Below are 19718 nucleotides of genomic sequence, written 5' to 3' on the forward strand. Positions count from 1 at the left end.
AGCAGGAGGGGAGGACCGAGCCGGCCTGGAGGATAGGGGACATAGAGAATCAAGGGATGCAGAAAGGGAGGAGAGGAGGGTTGAGGAGGCAGAATCAGGAGATAGGTTGGAGAAGGTTTGAGCAGAGGGAAGAGATGATAGGATGGAAGAGGAGAGAGTAGCGGGGGGGGAGAGAGAGCGAAGATTGGGACGGCGCGATACCATCCGAGTAGGGGCAGTGTGGGAAGTGTTGGATGAGAGCAAGAGGGAAAAGGATACAAGGTAGTGGTCGGAGACTTGGAGGGAGTTGCAGTGAGGTTAGTGGAAGAACAGCATCTAGTAAAGATGAGGTCGAGCGTATTGCCTGCCTTGTGAGTAGAGGGGGAAGGTGAGAGGGTGAGGTCAAAAGAGGAGAGGAGTGGAAAGAAGGAGGCAGAGAGGAATGAGTCAAAGGTAGACGTGGGGAGGTTAAAGTCGCCCAGAACTGTGAGAGGTGAGGCATCCTCAGGAAAGGAGCTTATCAAGGCATCAAGCTCATTGATGAACTCTCCGAGGGAACCTGGAGGGCGATAAATGATAAGGATGTTAAGCTTGAAAGGGCTGGTAACTGTGACAGCATGGAATTCAAAGGAGGCGATGGGTAAGGGGAGAAAGAGAGAATGACCACTTGGGAGAGATGAGGATCCCGGTGCCACCACCCCGCTGACCAGAAGCTCTCGGGGTGTGCGAGAACACGTGGGCGGACGAAGAGAGAGCAGTAGGAGTAGCAGTGTTATCTGTGGTGATCCATGTTTCCGTCAGTGCCAAGAAGTCGAGGGACTGGAGGGAGGCATAGGCTGAGATGAACTCTGCCTTGTTGGCCGCAGATCGGCAGTTCCAGAGGCTACCGGAGACCTGGAACTCCACGTGGGTCGTGCGCGCTGGGACCACCAGATTAGAGTGGCCGCGGCCACGCGGTGTGGAGCGTTTGTATGGTCTGTGCAGAGAGGAGAGAACAGGGATAGACAGACACATAGTTGACAGGCTACAGAAGAGGCTACGCTAATGATTATGATTTGGGGCACCACGAAGCGGTTATTTTAATACAGTGGGGCAAAAAAGTATTTAGTCAGCCACCAATTGTGCATGTTCTCCCACTTAAAAAGATGAGAGAAGCCTGTAATTTTCATCATAGGTACACTTCAACTATGACAGACAAAATGAGAAAAAAAATGCAGAAAACCCACAAGCCAATCGTGACCTTCTCTTGTGAAGCCCAGACGTAAGAGCGAGAGAACAAAGGCTGAACCTGGTCTTAACTTCCAATGCTCCACCCCCCTCCACGCCACTCCGCCAACCACCAGGATGCCCGGCATCAGAACATTCCAGGCATTCCCGTGATTGGCAGATAGCAGGTTGATTGACATGTCGGACCCGCGAACACCGGGTACTGGTCAGTACAACACAACCACCTCCTAGCCTAGCACATAACACACAGCTGTCTGTGCGGGTCGCTACAGTATATAGGATATATATAGGATGATGGGCGCATCCTGGGGCCAGCACCTTCATGTCTTCGAAGGACTTGAAGAGGTCCATTTCCAACCACCCATTGGAAAGCAGGCGAGCCCTGCTCTTCACCCGGTTAAACTTCTCCTCTCCTACTGACCAGAATCCAAGGACATCAAGCAGGATGCGCTGCCCCGCAGCTATACCCTCGGACCCTAAGACCATCCTTCCCACCTCGTGTCTGGGGGGGGGGGGGGGGGGCAGATAACTGGATGTTTGTGCCTGGCACTGTCCGCTCCTTGGTCCTTGAGTGGCCCACTCCTCTAGGCTTGCCTGCCACCCGGGCTCCCGTCGCACCCTGGCCTTTGTGCGTCATCGCTTTGGTGGCCTACCAGACAGTATCGAAATAACAAATGTTTATTACTAGAACAGGGGGCAGGCAAAACAACAGGTCAAGGGCAGGCAAAGGTCAGTAATCCAGATCAGAGTCCAAAAGGTACAGAACGGCAGGCAGTCTCTGGGTCAGGGCAGGCAGAGGTCAATAATCCAGTGTGGTGGGACAAGGTACAGGACGGCAGGCAGGGTCAGAGCAGGCAGAATGGTCAAAACCATGAAAACTAGAAACAGACCGGAGCAAGGGGGAAAAAGCTGTTAGGCTTGGTGAACAAAACAAACTGGCAACAGACAAACAGAACACCGGTATAAATACACAGGGTCTAATGGGGGAGATGAAAGACACCTGGTGGGGGGTGGAGACAAACACAAAGACAGGTGAAACAGATCAGGGTGTGACAAAAACTACTTTGGAGGTTATGATTATCCTGGCTAGCAATGCATACCAATATTGTGGATCATGAGTAAAAGCCTTTAAAGTGATGTTTGGATGTGGGTCATGAACTGATCACATTTGAAACTCATGATCCACAATATTCTCTGTACTCTAAGGTCACTGATTGAATGGATAAAGAAATATCTTGCATGTCATAGTTTCCCTTCTCTTTGGAACCCTCAAGCACTTTATTTTCTCCAACAGGCCGGGTCTCTCCATATCTTAATCATTTGATTGATATTATATAGGTTACTTACTACCGAAGACTAGGTCTATAGGACGTATTTAGTTCAACAAGGTGACACCATAGACTTATGAGTCAACTCACGTCATTCAACCATTGCTTCACAAAGCTGCTGGGAATCCAAAGCAAGCAGGGTCTGTAATGTTGTTCTGCCACCATGTCTGAGGTGAGGATGATGGAGATGTGATAAAGAGGATGCATGGAGGACTTACTGATGCAATTTTACCTGTATTTGTAGCCAATCGGATCCACAGAAAACCTCAGGTGGTAAAGCCCATCTACAATACACCATTTTATTACTGATATGTTCTGCTGACTGGAGATGTTTAGGCTACTTATTATGATTATGTTTAGTTGTGTAGGGCAGCCAAATAAACTACAGTACAGCAGCATGAGCGTTGATGAGCAAAAGTGAGATCAACATAAATAGTATTCAAGTACTATGATGTTTTTTTAAAATTGGGTTGTTTTTAATAAAGTGTCCCAGTCTCATTCCCCAACTGGACATGCTTTAGGATCATGCAGTCTGTGGTCAGACTAGCAAAATTAATGGTTCCTTTGAGAGATAGTACAGGGTCTCTCACATTGACACACATACTTTACTACAAGCTGAGGAAGTGTATGGGGAAGAATAGCTACAGCATTTATTTTGACTAGGCTTAATGGAGTAATGGTAAATCAAATGTTTTTATGTATTTATCAGTCATTTGTTAAAATGTAAAGCTTATTTTGACAAATTATAGCTTTTGACAAATTATTGTCAGTGTTGCTGACTGTGTTTTTTTTTTAAACGACTTTGATCATGAAATGGAATGACTGACACCGTGTTTGATCCTGAACCCATTCTTCCTCATCAGTGCTTTTCCTCTCGATCGGAATTCTCACATTATTGTGTAATAATTTGGCACATAGGACCCTGCTGTGGGTTTCTGGATTATGACAATTTACCTGTGTTTCATAGGTGCGGGTATAAGGAGCGTTCTTCACCATGCCCATATTTAGAGCGAGCGAATGGGCGAGGTCTCCTGCCTGCATACATCACTACCTCCTGAAGCTCATTTTTCTTATTTAAGCGACAACCCAGAAAGAATAGATTTGAACGAGAGAGACGTTTCCCCTCTACTCGTAAACTGATTACTTTTTACCTCTTGGTGGAACGACTGTCCAGAAATTATTCAAAACAAATGGGGGCATTTTGGTTTGTGGAGCTGGGCGTATTAATATTATTTCTCCAGGTAAGATTTGTTTTATTCTACTTTAAAAGTAACACAATGTAGGCTACGCCATTTACCTGGGAATACAGTTCAATTTCAATTTAAGGGGCTTTATTGGCATGGGAAACATATGTTTACATTGCCAAAGCAAGTGAAATAGATACTAAACAAAAGTGAAATAAACAATAAAAAATTAACAGTTAACATTACACTTACACGTTCCAAATTATTATGTCTATATACAATGTTGTAATGATTTGCAAATAGTTAAAGTACAAATCGGAAAATAAATAAATATAGGTTGTATTTACATTGGTGTTCTTCACTGGTTGCCCCTTTCTTGTGGCAACAGGTCACAAATATTGCTGCTGTGATGGCGCACTGGTATTTCACCCAATAGATATGGGAGTTTATCACAATTGGATTTGTTTTAGAATTCTTTGTGGGTCTGTGTAATCTGAGGGAAATATGTGCCTGTAATATGGTCATTGTGATAGTATAATTGCAAATCTGGTGAATATTTATTTTATGACCTTGTGCAGTTGATTATAAATAATAAAACTGTTTATTTTCTTTTTTCCTTTTGTAAGGCTTTCAAACCAGGGTTGTCGGAGGAGTCAAAATGTCTTCCAGGTTTCAATTCAGAAATGTACATTTTCAAAGTGGAAAGAAATCACTTACGAAGTGGCCGGAGTCTTGGAAAAGGTTAGAACTAACTAATGGTAGCTTCCTAACTGTCATACATTTTTGCCCTGTCTTGTGCTAACATCGCGTTCAAAACAACTGGGAACTCGGAAATCTCCGACTTCAGTGTGTTCAAAACTTGGGGGAAAAAATGAGCTCCGACTGGGAAATATCTATTTGAACCTTCAACAAAAAATTGCCCCGAATAATTCATGCTGTTCTGGAAGAAAATGGGGTCTGACCTGGTGCTAGATTTACCTAATAAACTGGTGAGTGTAATTGAACTCAGCTGAATAAAATAGAAAAGATACTTTTCCCATTCTGGACCGATTGTCGCATATGAAGTGGCTATGTTAGGCATAAAAGTGATAATTTGAAACCAGTCCTATACGCTAGATTTAGAGTTATTTGGTAACTTTGTTGTGAATGATACAAACCTTTTTAGAATGTCTTAGAAATCAAACATATAAACTCAGCAAAAAAAGAAACAGCCCTTTTTCAGGACCCTGTCTTTCAAAGATAATTCGTAAAAATCCAAATAACTTCACAGATCTTCATTGTAAAGGGTTTAAACACTGTTTCCCATGCTTGTTCAATGAACCATAAACAATTAATGAACATGCACCTGTGGAACGGTTATTAAGACACTTACAGATGGTAGGCAATTAAGGTCACAATTATAAAAACTTAGGACACTAAAGAGGCCTTTCTACTGACTCTGTAAAACACCAAAAGAAAGATGACCAGGATCCCTGCTCATCTGCGTGAACGTGCCTTAGGCATGCTGCAAGGATGACTGAAGATGTGGCCAGGGCAATAAATTGCAATGTCCGTACAGTGAGACGCCTAAGACAGCGCTACAGGGAGACAGGACGGGGCAGCTGATCGTCCTCACAATGGCAGACCACGTGAAACAACACCTGCACAGGATCAGTACATGCAAACATCACACCTACAGAACAGGTACAGGATGGCAAGAACAACTGTCTGAGTTACACCAGGAACGCACAATCCCTCCATCAGTGCTCAGACTGTTTGCAATAGGTTGAGAGAGGCTGGATTTAGGGCTTCTAGGCCTGTTGTAAGGCAGGTCCTCATCAGACGTCACCGGCAACAACGTCGCCAATGAGTCACTGTAATCTCCATTTATCCGCCTCCTGAACTTCCTGTTCACCCATGACTGTGTGGCCACGCACATCTCCAACTCAATCATCGAGTTTGCAGACGACACAACAGTGTTAGGCCTGATTTACCAACAACAACGAGACAGCCAGTTGAAAAACAAATGTGTTTGTGACAGGGGGCCTGATTTTATTTTTGTTGCTCTGGACTTCAGCTTTACCACCTACATCTTTCTTTAATTTGTTCAAAACTTTGGTGACAACCGCCATCTTGCCAAAAGAGTGGTAGTTGCTGTACCTCTACCTACCTGATTCTCTAGTACCTAACTACAGTGCCTTGCAAAAGTATTCGTCCCCTTGGCATTTTTCTTATATTGCATGACAACCTGTAATTTAAATAGATTTTTATTTGGATTTCATGTAATGGACATACGCAAAATAGTCCAAATTGGTGAAATGAAAAAAATTACTTGTTTCAAAAAATGTAAGGAAAAAAATTATAAATGAAAAGTGGTGCGTGCACATGTATTCTCCCCCCCCCACCCCCCCCTTTTTGCTATGAAGCCCCTAAATAAGATCTGGTGCAACCAATTACCTTCAGAAGTCACATAATTATTTAAAGTCCACCTGGGTACAATCCAAGTGTCACATGATCTGTCACATGATCTCAGTATGTACGATACACCTGTTCTGAAAGGAGTCTGCAACACCAATAAGCAAGGAGCACCACCAAGCAAGTGGCACCATGAAGACCAAGGAGCTCTCCAAACAGGTCTGGGACAAAGCTGTGGAGAAGTACAGATCAGAGTTGGGTTGTAAAAAATATCAGAAACTTTGAACAACCCACGGAACACCATTAAATCCATGAAAGAATATGACACCACAACAAATCTGCCAAGAGAGGGCCGCCCACCAGAACTCACAGACCAGGCAAGGAGGACATTAATCAGAGGCAACAAAGAGACCAAAGATAACCCTGAAGGAGCTGCAAAGCTCCACAGTGGAGATTTGAGTATCTGTCCATAGGGCTACTTTAAGCCGTACACTCCACAGAGCTGGGCTTTACGGAAGAGTGACCAGAAACAAGCCATTGCTTAAATAAAAAAATAAGCGAACACATTTAGTGGGGGAGACTCCCCAAACATATGGAAGAAGGTACTCTGGTCAGATGAGACTAAAATGGAGCTTTTTGGCCATCAAGGAGAACGCTATGTCTGGTGCAAACTCAACATCTCTCATCACCCCAAGAACACCATCTCCACAGTGAAGCATGGTGGTGGCAGCATCATGCTGTGGGGATGTTTATCATCAGCAGGGACTGGGAAACTGGTCAGAATTGAAAGAATGACGGATGGTGCTAAATACAGGGAAATTCTTGAGGGAAACCTGTTTCAGTCTTCCAGAGATTTGAGACTGGGACGGCGATTCACCTTCCAGCAGGACAATGACCCTAAGCATACTGCTAAAGAAACACTTGAGTGGTTTTAAACCTTTAAATATCTTGGAATGGCCTAGTCAAAGCCCAGACCTAAATCCAATTGAGAATTTGTGGTATGACTTAAAGATTGCTGTACACCAGCAGAACGCATCCAACTTGAAGGAGCTGGAGCAGTTTTGCCTTGAATAATGGGCAAAAATCCCAGTGGCTAGATGTGCCAAGCTTATAGAGACATACCCCAAGACACTTGCAGCTGTAATTGCTGCAAAAGGTGGCTCGACAAAGTATTGACTTTGGGGGGGTGAATAGTTATGCACGCTCAAGTTCTGTTTTTTTTGTCTCATTTCTTCTTTGTTTTACAAGAAAAAATATTTAGCATTTTGAAAGCGGTAGGCATGTTGTTGTGTAAATCAAACCCCCTAAAAACCCATTTTAATTCCATGTTGTAAGGTGGCAAAATAGGAAAAATGCCAAGGGGGGTGAATACTTTAGCAAGCCACTGTATCAATAGAATGAGCAGAAAGCAGAAGTGGGTACTGTGGCATTCATCCAGTTCAGTTTTACTTCCATATCTTTCTCAACCACACATTTCTTGTTTTGTGTGTCATTGCACAATTTCTGCATAACATTTAGCCAGTTCATTAGGCTGGAAAGAGGTGTATTGATTTGGTTTTTTAAAATAATACTCAATCAACTTCTTTTGTAAGCTAATAGGAGCATAATGATACATTCAGACCTCTTTGTAGAGCTAGGTCTATGCCTCAGGATGTTTATAGTAGTCATGTGAAACCAGATGTTGCTACCTGCCTGTCCTTGAGTCTCAACCCAGGGCTGGGCAAGTCAACTCTGCTCTCTGTCCACACAGGATGATTCTAGTGGAATACTTGTATACCATGACAGCTTAATCTCCACCTGGTACATTGTATATTGTTCTAAGTTGCACAGTACTAGTTATACATGTCATGTTAATAGTTACATGAGGATTATGGGTCAATTTACTCCTTTGCAAGTCTGACATGTTGTGGGTTTTTACATTGCATGTAATAAGCCCTGCATAATGTCTTTGCAGCAGATCAGAGCTGCGATCATGAGGCGACTAGGCCTAGGTGTTTTAGAAGGCCATTTTGCTGCTTCGTTACTATGACCAGTATTCCATTTATACATTTACTGAGAGAGTCTGTGGTGGCTCTTATCAGTTTCTCTCAAGAAGGCACTGATGGAATATGGCTCCTGTTATGAATTTGAAATGAATGCAACAGTGCTTTAAATCTGCTCCTGTTGTTGAATTGCTTTCAATGGTTACTTTGTAGGCCCACTTGTATTATGGTTGCGATATTATTTTTTAAATGATATCCTCTGACCACCTTTCTCTTTGACCTTGCAGTGGTTTTTGATGACTGCACCAGCCGTACCAGCTTTCTCTTTCACTCCGAGGATTCACGCTTCAAAGTAGATGGCGACGGGACGCTGAAACTGAAGAGGGGGCTGACTCTGCATAATGGACATAAGGAGTTCTATGTCTCTACCCAGTCCAAGGGCAAGAGGATCACGGTTCCAGTCAGAGTGCTGCATGAGGCCAGAAATGGCCACCACCACAATCACCATGAGATGACCACCCAGCCCAAGGTATATGACTGGTTAAATTAATGAGAATCTGGTGTCCTCTAGTGGATAGATGGGCAACTGCATCTCTGGAAGGGTTTCAATGACTTGTATAGCTGGAAATATTCTGTAATTGAAACAGATTTTTTTTTTCAGGTCAATTGAAGTTTGATGGCAGTTTCTGTAAAATGCTCTATGTATTTTGGTGCTTGTAAAACCATGGACTTGATATTTGATGGTTTTTGTTTCAATTCCACAGCCAGGAGAAAGTCTGTCTCTACCTGTTCTGAACTTCCCCAAGTCTTCAGGAGGTCTGAAAAGAAGGAAGAGGGACTGGGTCATTCCTCCCATCAACATCCTAGAGAATGGCAGAGGCCCGTTCCCCAAGAATGTGGTGAAGGTAAGTGTCTTGAAGGTAAGGAGCGTTTTTCCGTTACTCTAATATCAGCGTTGGACATTTCGTCATTGACGTGAATTCTATTATCCTTGTAAACCAGATCAAGTCCAGCAATGATAAAGAGGTGAAGATCCAGTACAGCATCACTGGCACTGGGGCAGACCTACCTCCTGTGGGACTCTTCACTGTGGACAAAAACTCTGGAATACTCTATGTGACCCAGTCTTTGGACAGGGAGAGAAAAGACCAATACATTGTACGGTTTGCGTATCTTAATTTTCTTCCCTTGACTTAGTAATTGAAAACGGATTATATGTAGTTTTAAAGTAATGTTTGCCGTTACTTTTCTCTCTAGCTCCTAGCCCATGCTGTTGCAGTGGGTGCAGGTAGAGCTGAGGATCCCATGGAGATCATTGTGAAAGTCATCGATATGAATGACAACAAACCTGTATTTACCCAAGATCCATTTACGGGAACAGTTCCTGAAGCATCAAAACCAGGTATGTTGTTCACACACACACTGAGTATTTACGATGCTTAACAATGTTTTTTTAAGGAAGATTATGCTAGGACGATTCAGATTTTATTTTTTTCCTCACTCTGTTCAGGTGATGAGGTCATGCAGGTAACGGCCACTGATGCTGATGAGGAGGGCTCTGCCAATTCTGATGTCAGATACACCATTCTCAGTCAGGAGCCTCCACTACCGAGCCCCAACATGTTTGTCATCAACCCTGTGACTGGAGGGATTCGGATTAAAGCGCCTGGGTTGAACAGAGAGGTTGGTCTCTTTTCAAATCAATAGTCTTGCCGATCATTTATTCATTGTGTACATTCTACATCCATTACATTTGTGATTCTGATTTAATTGACTACTTAATTTGTTTCAGAAATTTACCAAATATACTTTGGCAATCCAAGCTGCTGATATGGAGGGAAATGGCCTTACCAGCTTTGGCAAAGCCATCATTACAGTAACGGACAGCAATGACAACGCGCCACAGTTTGTGACGCCTTCGGTAAGCACATTTCTGAAGACAATTTAAAATTGAAGACTTACAACTGTTTTAACACGCAATGGAATTGCCCTTTCTATGTTGCTTTATAATCATGTGTCTCTCCTTTGCAGTACACTGTGTCAGTCTCAGAGAATAAAGTGGATGCCTTGGTGGTGAAAATGCCAGTGACTGATGGAGATGAGCCTCACTCCTCTGCCTGGGCCACCACCTACAAGATAGTTGACGGGGACCCTCAAGACCTTTTCAATGTGTGCACAGGCCCTAGCAAGCTGGAGGGCACCATTATGACAGTAAAAGTATGTTCAAATCCTCTCCTGTAGATATATTTGAGCTGCTACACTGGAGGTGCAGCAAAAGCAACCTGTTAATGTAGCTTTTTAGCTGCTTTTCTGGAATGGTATCCTGGAGGAAGCCATTTTCACTCCCCTTCGTATTTATTTGGACAATGACGCTGAAATGTTTTAATTTGACTCTATACTCTAGTGTTTTTTTACATGAGATCCAATGTTTTATGAGGCGACAGTACACAATGTCACCTTTTTATTTGAGGGTATTTTCATACATATCTGTTTTAACATTTAGAAATGAAAGTACTTTGTTTCTTGTCCCCCCATTTTGAAGGTGTCATAAGTAATTTGGACAAATTCACCAATGGTGTATTAAACTAGTCAAAAGTTTAGTCCCGTATTCCTAGCATGCAATGACTACATCAAGTTTGACTCTACTTTGTTTTCGTTGTTTCTGATTATGTTGTGACCAATAGACCCTTTTACAGTTCATGACACAATGACGTCACACACAGTTGCACGCGACTCTTGGCGGCAGAGAAAGCCATCGCCTTCTGCGCCCATTCCTCATAGCATAGATTTATATTTGTATTACTTCTATACAAAATAACTTTTGGGGGTTCTCATACGCTTACAATTATGTTTTGATTCTTGCTTGAACAGTTGCTAAGGTTATATTTGGTTGTGGTCATTGCAAAATAGATGGAAATATTCTGTCATTGAAACTTGGTTTTTAAAATTAAAATGTTTAATGTTAAGGTATGATGTTTGATGGCAGTTTCTGTAAAATGCTCTATGTATTTTGGTGCTTGTAAAACCATAGACTTGATATTTCATGGTTTGTTTCAATTCCACAGCCTGGAGCAAGTCTGTCTCTACCTGTTCTGAACTTCCCCAAGTCTTCAGGAGGTCTGAAAAGAAGGAAGAGGGACTGGGTCATTCCTCCCATCAACATCCCAGAGAATGACCGAGGCCCGTTCCCCAAGAATATGGTGCAGGTAAGTGTCTTGTAGGTTAAGGATCATTTTTCCATTACTCTAATATCAGTGTTGGACATTTCGTCATTGACGTGAATTCTATTATCCTTGTAAACCAGATCAAGTCCAGCAATGATAAAGAGGTGAAGATCCAGTACAGCATCACTGGCACTGGGGCAGACCTACCTCCTGTGGGACTCTTCACTGTGGACAAAAACTCTGGAATACTCTATGTGACCCAGTCTTTCGACAGGGAGAAAAAAGACCAATACATTGTACGGTTTGCGTATCCTAAATTTCCTCCCTTGACTTAATTGAAAACTGATTTATATTTATTTTTAAAGTAATGTTTGTTACTTTTCTCTCTAGCTCCTAGCCCATGCTGTTGCAGTGGGTGCAGGTATAGCTGAGGATCCCATGGAGATCATTGTGAAAGTCATCGATATGAATGACAACAAACCTGTATTTACCCAAGATCCATTTACGGGAACAGTTCCTGAAGCATCAAAACCAGGTATGTTGTTCACACACACTCGGTATTTACAATACTTAATGATGTGATTTTTTTGAAGGAAAATTATGCCATATTTTGCTATAATTATTTTCACTCTGTTCAGGTGATGAGGTCATGCAGGTAACGGCCACTGATGCTGATGAGGAGGACTCTGCCAATTCTGATGTCAGATACACCATTCTCAGTCAGGAGCCTCCACTACCAAGCCCCAACATGTTTGTCATCAACCCTGTGACTGGAGGGATTCGGGTTAACGCACCTGGGTTGGACAGAGAGGTTGGTCTCTTTTCAAATCAATAGTCTTGTCGATCATTTATTCATTGTGTACATTCTACTTGCGTTACATTTGTGACCCTGACTTCATTTGCTACTTCATTTGTTTCAGAAAATTCCCAAATATACTTTGGCAATCCAAGCTGCCGATATGGAGGGAAATGGCCTTACCAGCTTTGGCAAAGCCATCATTACAGTAAAGGACAGCAATGACAACCCTTCGGTAAGCACATTACTGAAGACAATTTCAAATTGAAGCCTTACAACTGTTTTAAAACACAATGGAATTGCCCTCTCTTTGTTGCTTTATAATCATGCGTCTTTCCTTTGCAGTACACTGTGTCAGTCTCAGATATTAAAGTGGATGTGACTGATGGGGATGATCCTCACTCCTCTACCTGTTCCACCACCTACAAGATAGTTGACGGGGACACTCAAGGCCTTTTCAGTGTGAGCACAGGCCCTAGCAAGCTGGAGGGCATCATTACAACAGCTAAGGTATGTTGAAATCCTCTCCTATAGATGTATTTGAGCTGCTAATCTGGAGGCGTCGGAAAAGCAGCCTGTCAATGTAGCTTTTTAGCTGTTACTCTGGAATGATTTCCTGAAGGAATTATCTTTCACTCCCCTTCGTATTTATTTGGACTGTAAGGCTGAAACGTTTTAATTTGACTCTATACTATAGCATTCTTTTACTTGGGATCCAATGTTTTATGAAGCGACAGTACACAATGTGACCTTTCTATTTGGGGGTATTTTCATACATATCTGTTTTAACGTTTAGAACTGAAAGTACTTTATGTTTCTTGTCCCCCCATTTTGAAGGTGTAGTAAGTATTTGGACAAATTCACTAATGGTGTATTAAACTAGTCAAAAGTTTAGTACTTTGGTCCCATATTCCTAATACGCAAGTTTGACTCTACTTTGCTTTCATTGTTTCTGATTATGTTGTGCCCAATAGACACTTGAGTTGTGCGCGACTCTTGGCGGCAGTAAGAAAGTCATCGCCACCTGCGCCAATTCAACCTGGCCTATATTTAAATGTATTACTTTATTACTTCTAAACAAAATCACGTTTTAGGGTTCTCATACGCAATCAGTGGAGATTTTAGCATGTACATCTTGGTGTGCAATCAAAACAAAAATGTGGGATGCATGCCAGCAAAGCCACTACACAATACGTTAATTGTGCTATAACGGTGAACACGTTGTTAGGGCCTATCAGCGGAGCCTTGTCTGGCAGTGAAACAGTTCATTCAGCCACATTTACTGCCTTTAAAAAAATCAGGCTGACTTACTTAAATCAAATCAAATCAAATGTATTTATATAGCCCTTCGTACATCAGCTGATATCTCAAAGTGCTGTACAGAAACCCAGCCTAAAACCCCAAACAGCAAGCAATGCAGGTGTAGAAGCACGGTGGCTAGGAAAAACTCCCTAGAATGGCCAAAACCTAGGAAGAAACCTAGAGAGGAACCAGGCTATGTGGGGTGGCCAGTCCTCTTCTGGCTGTGCCGGGTGGAGATTATAACAGAACATGGCCAAGATGTTCAAATGTTCATAAATGACCAGCATGGTCGTATAATAATAAGGCAGAACAGTTGAAACTGGAATAGCAGCACGGTCAGGTGGACAGCAAGGAGTCATCATGTCAGGTAGTCCTGGGGCATGGTCCTAGGGCTCAGGTCCTCGAGAGAGAGAAAGAAAGAGAGAATTAGAGAGAGCATATGTGGGGAGGCCAGTCCTCTTCTGGCTGTGCTGGGTGGAGATTATAACAGAACATGGCCAAGATGTTAAAATGTTCATAAATGACCAGCATGGTCGAATAATAATAAGGCAGAACAGTTGAAACTGGAGCAGCAGCACGGCCAGGTGGACTGGGGACAGCAAGGAGTCATCATGTCAGGTAGTCCTGGGGCATGGTCCTAGGGCTCAGGTCAGTTGAAACTGGAGCAGCAGCACGGCCAGGTGGACTGGGGACAGCAAGGAGTCATCATGTCAGGTAGTCCTGGGGCATGGTCCTAGGGCTCAGGTCCTCCGAGAGAGAGAAAGAAAGAGAGAAGGAGAGAATTAGAGAACGCACACTTAGATTCACACAGGACACCGAATAGGACAGGAGAAGTACTCCAGATATAACAAACTGACCCTAGCCCCCCGACACATAAACTACTGCAGCATAAATACTGGAGGCTGAGACTTAAACAAATGTGTTTTTTTACTGACAATTGAGAAGTGCAAACTATGGCATAAGGGGATGACAAGCAGATAAGAAGCAATCCGCAATTTTGATTATGACATGAACGAGCAAGCTAGGACGAACATAGTCGATATACAGTGCTTTGCGAAAGTATTCGGCCCCCTTGAACTTTGCGACCTTTTGCCACATTTCAGGCTTCAAACATAAATATATAAAACTGTATTTTTTTGTGAAGAATCAACAACAAGTGGAACACAATCATGAAGTGGAACGACATTTATTGGATATTTCAAACTTTTTTAACAAATCAAAAACTGAAAAATTGGGCGTGCAAAATTATTCAGCCCCTTTACTTTCAGTGCAGCAAACTCTCTCCAGAAGTTCAGTGAGGATCTCTGAATGATCCAATGTTGACCTAAATGACTAATGATGATAAATACAATCCACCTGTGTGTAATCAAGTCTCTGTATAAATGCACCTGCACTGTGATAGTCTCAGAGGTACGTTAAAAGCGCAGAGAGCATCATGAAGAACAAGGAACACACCAGGCAGGTCCGAGATACTGTTGTGAAGAAGTTTAAAGCCGGATTTGGATACAAAAAGATTTCCCAAGCTTTAAACATCTCAAGGAGCACTGTGCAAGCGATAATATTGAAATGGAAGGAGTATCAGACCACTGCAAATCTACCAAGACCTGGCCGTCCCTCTAAACTTTCAGCTCATACAAGGAGAAGACTGATCAGAGATGCAGCCAAGAGGCCCATGATCACTCTGGATGAACTGCAGAGATCTACAGCTGAGGTGGGAGACTCTGTCCATAGGACAACAATCAGTCGTATATTGCACATATCTGGCCTTTATGGAAGAGTGGCAAGAAGAAAGCCATTTCTTAAAGATATCCATAAAAAGTGTCGTTTAAAGTTTGCCACAAGCCACCTGGGAGACACACCAAACATGTGGAAGAAGGTGCTCTGGTCAGATGAAACCAAAATTGAACTTTTTGGCAACAATGCAAAACGTTATGTTTGGCGTAAAAGCAACACAGCTCATCACCCTGAACACACCATCCCCACTGTCAAACATGGTGGTGGCAGCATCATGGTTTGGGCCTGCTTTTCTTCAGCAGGGACAGGGAAGATGGTTAAAATTGATGGGAAGATGGATGGAGCCAAATACAGGACCATTCTGGAAGAACCTGATGGAGTCTGCAAAAGACCTTAGACTGGGACGGAGATTTGTCTTCCAACAAGACAATGATCCAAAACATAAAGCAAAATCTACAATGGAATGGTTCAAAAATAAACATATCCAGGTGTTAGAATGGCCAAGTCAAAGTCCAGACCTGAACCCAATCGAGAATCTGTGGAAAGAACTGAAAACTGCTGTTCACAAATGCTCTCCATCCAACCTCACTGAGCTCGAGCTGTTTTGCAAGGAGGAATGGGAAAACATTTCAGTCTCTCGATGTGCAAAACTGATAGAGACATACCCCAAGCGACTTACAGCTGTAATCGCAGCAAAAGGTGGCGCTACAAAGTATTAACTTAAGGGGGCTGAATAATTTTGCACGCCCAATTTTTCAGTTTTTGATTTGTTAAAAAAGTTTGAAATATCCAATAAATGTCGTTCCACTTCATGATTGTGTCCCACTTGTTGTTGATTCTTCACAAAAAAATACAGTTTTATATCTTTATGTTTGAAGCCTGAAATGTGGCAAAGTTCAAGGGGGCCGAATACTTTCGCAAGGCACTGTAACTATTTGATCAGCACTTTTTAAATGTACAGCGACAGAATTCAAAACATGGACCATTCTTATATGTTGTCCCTGTACACCAAGTCAGAACCGTATGATAAATAAAAGGGGCTTATAAGCAGACAATGAAAGCTCTTATAATATTCAATGATTACATTTATCTAAAACAGGTTATAGGCTACATGTACACCACCAAGTCAGAACAGTAGGCGAGAATAAGAGGTGAAAATAGACCAAAGTTCGGATTTACGATTCTGAGTTGGATGACCGTAAAAAACGTATTTTCCCAGTCGGAGCTGTCCCCCACCCCCCCCCGAGTTCCTAGTTGTCTTGAAATCACTAAAGTCAAATTTCGCGTTAACGGGTTAACAGTTTTGAGCGCGGCACAAATCATGCTTCATTGACAGCATGGCCAATGTTGAATGTTAAGCTTGGAAAAGAAAACCTTAATCCTGGACTTGAGACCACACAGACCACTGAATAGCAGGCGAGTGGAGGACAGAGGAGCCTCTTAAAGAAGAAGTTACAGGTCTGTGAGAGCCAGAAATCTTGCTTGTTTGTAGGTGACCAAATACTTATTTTCCACCATAATTTGCAAATAAATTCATTAAAAATCCTACAATGTGATTTTCTGATTTTTTTTTCTCTCATTTTGTCTGTCATAGTTGAAGTGTACCTATGATGAAAATTACAGGCCTCTCTCATCTTTTTAAGTGGGAGAACTTGCACAATTGGTGGCTGACTAAATACTTTTTTGCCCCACTGTACATTGAGTGCTTACATTTTATAAACGGTAAAACATATTTATGGAAAGACCCTAAAATAAACGTTACAGTATGTACTGTCGCTTCATATGAAACATTTGATCTAAAATGCTGGAGTGTAGAGCAAAATAAAGTTTTGGCTACGCTGTCCAAATGTGTAGGGGGAGAGTATGCTTGTTGATATAAACGCAATTATCCTGATTCTATGTCTGAAGGATTCCTATGCTGATGGGCTTTTCTGTTCTTTCAACACAGCCGCTTGACTTTGAGAAGAACAACAAGTACACTCTGCTGGTCACTGTGCAGAATGAAGTCCCATTCGCAATCAGCCTGTCCACCTCCACTGCTACTGTTGTAGTGAATGTGGAGGATGTGAATGAAGCTCCAGTCTTCACCCCAGTGGAGAAGATTATCAGGAAACCTGAGGACCTCCCTGTTGACAGTGACCTGGTTCTGTACACCGCCACAGACCCAGACACTGCAAGGAATCAGAAAGTCACGTAAGATTAGAACTTCATTTACAATTTCTTATGTTTTGTAAGATTTGAGGAGGAAAACATTTTTCAAATGACGACTGTACAGGTTGTAAGCAATGTTTTTTAAATTAATTTTTTACATTTACTACACAGATACAAGATACACAATGATCCTGCTGGATGGCTAAGTATCAACAAAGACACTGGGCTGATCAAAGTCAAGAGCCTCATGGACAGAGAATCCACTTTTGTCCAAGACAACAAATACTCTGTTATTGTTCTGGGCATCGACAACGGTATTTAAATGTTCCCTTTTTCTAATGTTAATATTTAAAATGTAGTTAATGACCACACCCTAAACTTGACCCTGAGTGACAGTGCTCTAATTTGGATATGCAGATGAAATCCCGGCAACTGGCACTGGCACCCTTATCATAGAGCTGGAGGATGTGAATGATAATGCTCCAACCATCGACGAGTGTGTGATCAGGGTCTGCAACAAGGAGTCCTCCCCACAGCTGCTGTCAGTCACTGATAAAGACAGCGCGGGCTTTGCTGCTCCATACACTGTACAGCTTCAGGGGTTGTCCCATTCTAGCTGGACTGCCAGAATGAACAACACAAGTATGTATTGATTTTTCCCAGACCTACAGTACTTTACCCCCCTTTAAAACAATTGCGTCGTTAAATGTTACCTGTTTTCCATTTCAGAGACTGGCATTATCCTGACACTGAAGACTGTGTTGGACAGTGGAGATTACATGGTTGTCCTGAGAGTGTCTGACAACCAGGGCCTGCACCATGAAAGCACCATCCAGGCCTCCGTGTGTGACTGTAAAGGAGCGGATGTTCAGTGCACCGATAAAGCTGTAACAGGCTTCGGCCTCTAGCATTCTGGGAATTCTAGGAGCAGTCTTACTACTCCTATGTAAGTTGTTCATTTGTTTAACCCGGCACTAAAGTGTTTAGTCAGTGCTGTCCTCGACGCGTACATATGTAATTGTTAATACACAGTGATGTACTAGTGTGTTAAGGCCCTGTGTTTATGTTGTGCTCCAGTGTTGTCTCTTCTGCTGCTCATGTTCCTGCGGAAGAGAGGTGGTGAGAAGGAGCCTCAGGAGGACGATGTCATCTACTACTATGACGAGGAGGGAGGTGGTGAGGATGACCAGGTGAAAGGGGACTCACCAGACTAGCTCAGAACAAGCCCATTAGGTTCTCCCTATAAAGACTATCCTTAAGCATGACATTTATTTTACTGAAAGCCTAATCAGCCTTAGGATTTTTTTGTTAACTGAGATGAATTAACAAGCTCAATAATTGCTTTTAAAAATGTTTGATAAACATCTAAGTTTGGGTATTTCTTATTATAATCAAATTGTTTTTTCTTTCTTGCTTCTGAAGAGTGAATGATGTATAAAGGATATCCCTTTAGTACAATGATGGATATGTGATGGGTTGTCGTTTATTTAATAAAACTAACATTTATTCACTGCTGAGGTACTAGATGGCGATGATTGACTGGAATGGGTCTGGGTCGGTGAATGATGGCATTTCCTCATACCCACAGAACAGATTGTACAAGCTGTAGTTAAGCTATAAGGCCTGAGGGGGTGTGGTATATGGCCAATATACCACGGCTAAGGGCTGTTCTAGACCTCAGCTGAATCTGGTGATGATTGGTGTGGCTGTTGAACAAGTTGAGGAGACTAAATCACTTGGCGTTCGCTTAGATTGTAAACTGTCATGGTCAAAACATATGGTTGTAAAGATGGGGAGAGGTCTGTCTGTAATAAAGAGATGCTCTGCTTTTTTTGACACCACACTCCATAAAGCAAGTTATGCAGGCTCTAGTTTTGTCTAATCTTGATTACTGTCAGGTTGCGTGGTCGAGTGCTGCAAGGAAAGACAGCTAAGCTACAGTTGGCCCAGAACAGAGCTGCGTGTCTTGCTCTTCAATGTAATCAGAGGGTTGATATAAATACTATGCCAGTCTCTCTTGGCTAAGAGTTGAGGAGAGACTGACTGCATCGCTTCTTCTTTTTATAAGAAACATGAATGTGTTGAAAATCCCAAGTTGTTTTGCGTAGTCAACTTACACACAGCTCTGACACACACACTTACCCCACCAGACATGCCACCAGGGTCCTTTTCACAGTCCCCAAATCCAGAACGGATACAGAATTATATAGAGCCATTATTGCATGGAACTCTGTTCCATCTCATGTTGCTCAAATAAACAGCAAATCTTGTTTCAAAAAACAGAACGCAAAACCTCACGGCACAATGACTCTTCTCTATTTGATCGAGATAGTAATACATACAAACTGTGTGTGCATTTTAAAAAATCTATGTATGTAGTTCTGTTGTCTATTAATGTTCTGTGTTGTCATGTTTTGTGTGGGCACAAATATGAGTAGCTACTGCTTTTGCAACAGCTAATGGGGATCCTATTAAAA

The 19718-nt window shown here is 42.5% G+C and overlaps 1 protein-coding gene across 1 annotated transcript; it reads left to right on the plus strand.

Moving 5' to 3' along the window:
* The first annotated feature begins 3629 nt into the window (after positions 1–3629).
* Positions 3630–18751, plus strand: LOC115112149 (B-cadherin-like). Its single transcript, XM_029638980.2, is given in 21 exon segments — positions 3630–3775; positions 4345–4459; positions 8382–8623; positions 8859–8999; positions 9097–9252; positions 9352–9496; positions 9605–9777; positions 9887–10015; positions 10126–10311; positions 11160–11300; positions 11399–11554; positions 11649–11793; positions 11897–12069; positions 12179–12289; positions 12400–12564; positions 17039–17283; positions 17413–17555; positions 17659–17883; positions 17971–18142; positions 18144–18187; positions 18319–18751. Coding segments are annotated over 21 exon segments (3195 nt in total). The 5' UTR covers positions 3630–3724; the 3' UTR covers positions 18456–18751.
* The last annotated feature ends 967 nt before the right edge of the window (positions 18752–19718 follow it).

Source organism: Oncorhynchus nerka, linkage group LG27, assembly GCF_034236695.1.
Source record: "Oncorhynchus nerka isolate Pitt River linkage group LG27, Oner_Uvic_2.0, whole genome shotgun sequence".
NCBI lineage: Eukaryota > Metazoa > Chordata > Actinopteri > Salmoniformes > Salmonidae > Oncorhynchus > Oncorhynchus nerka.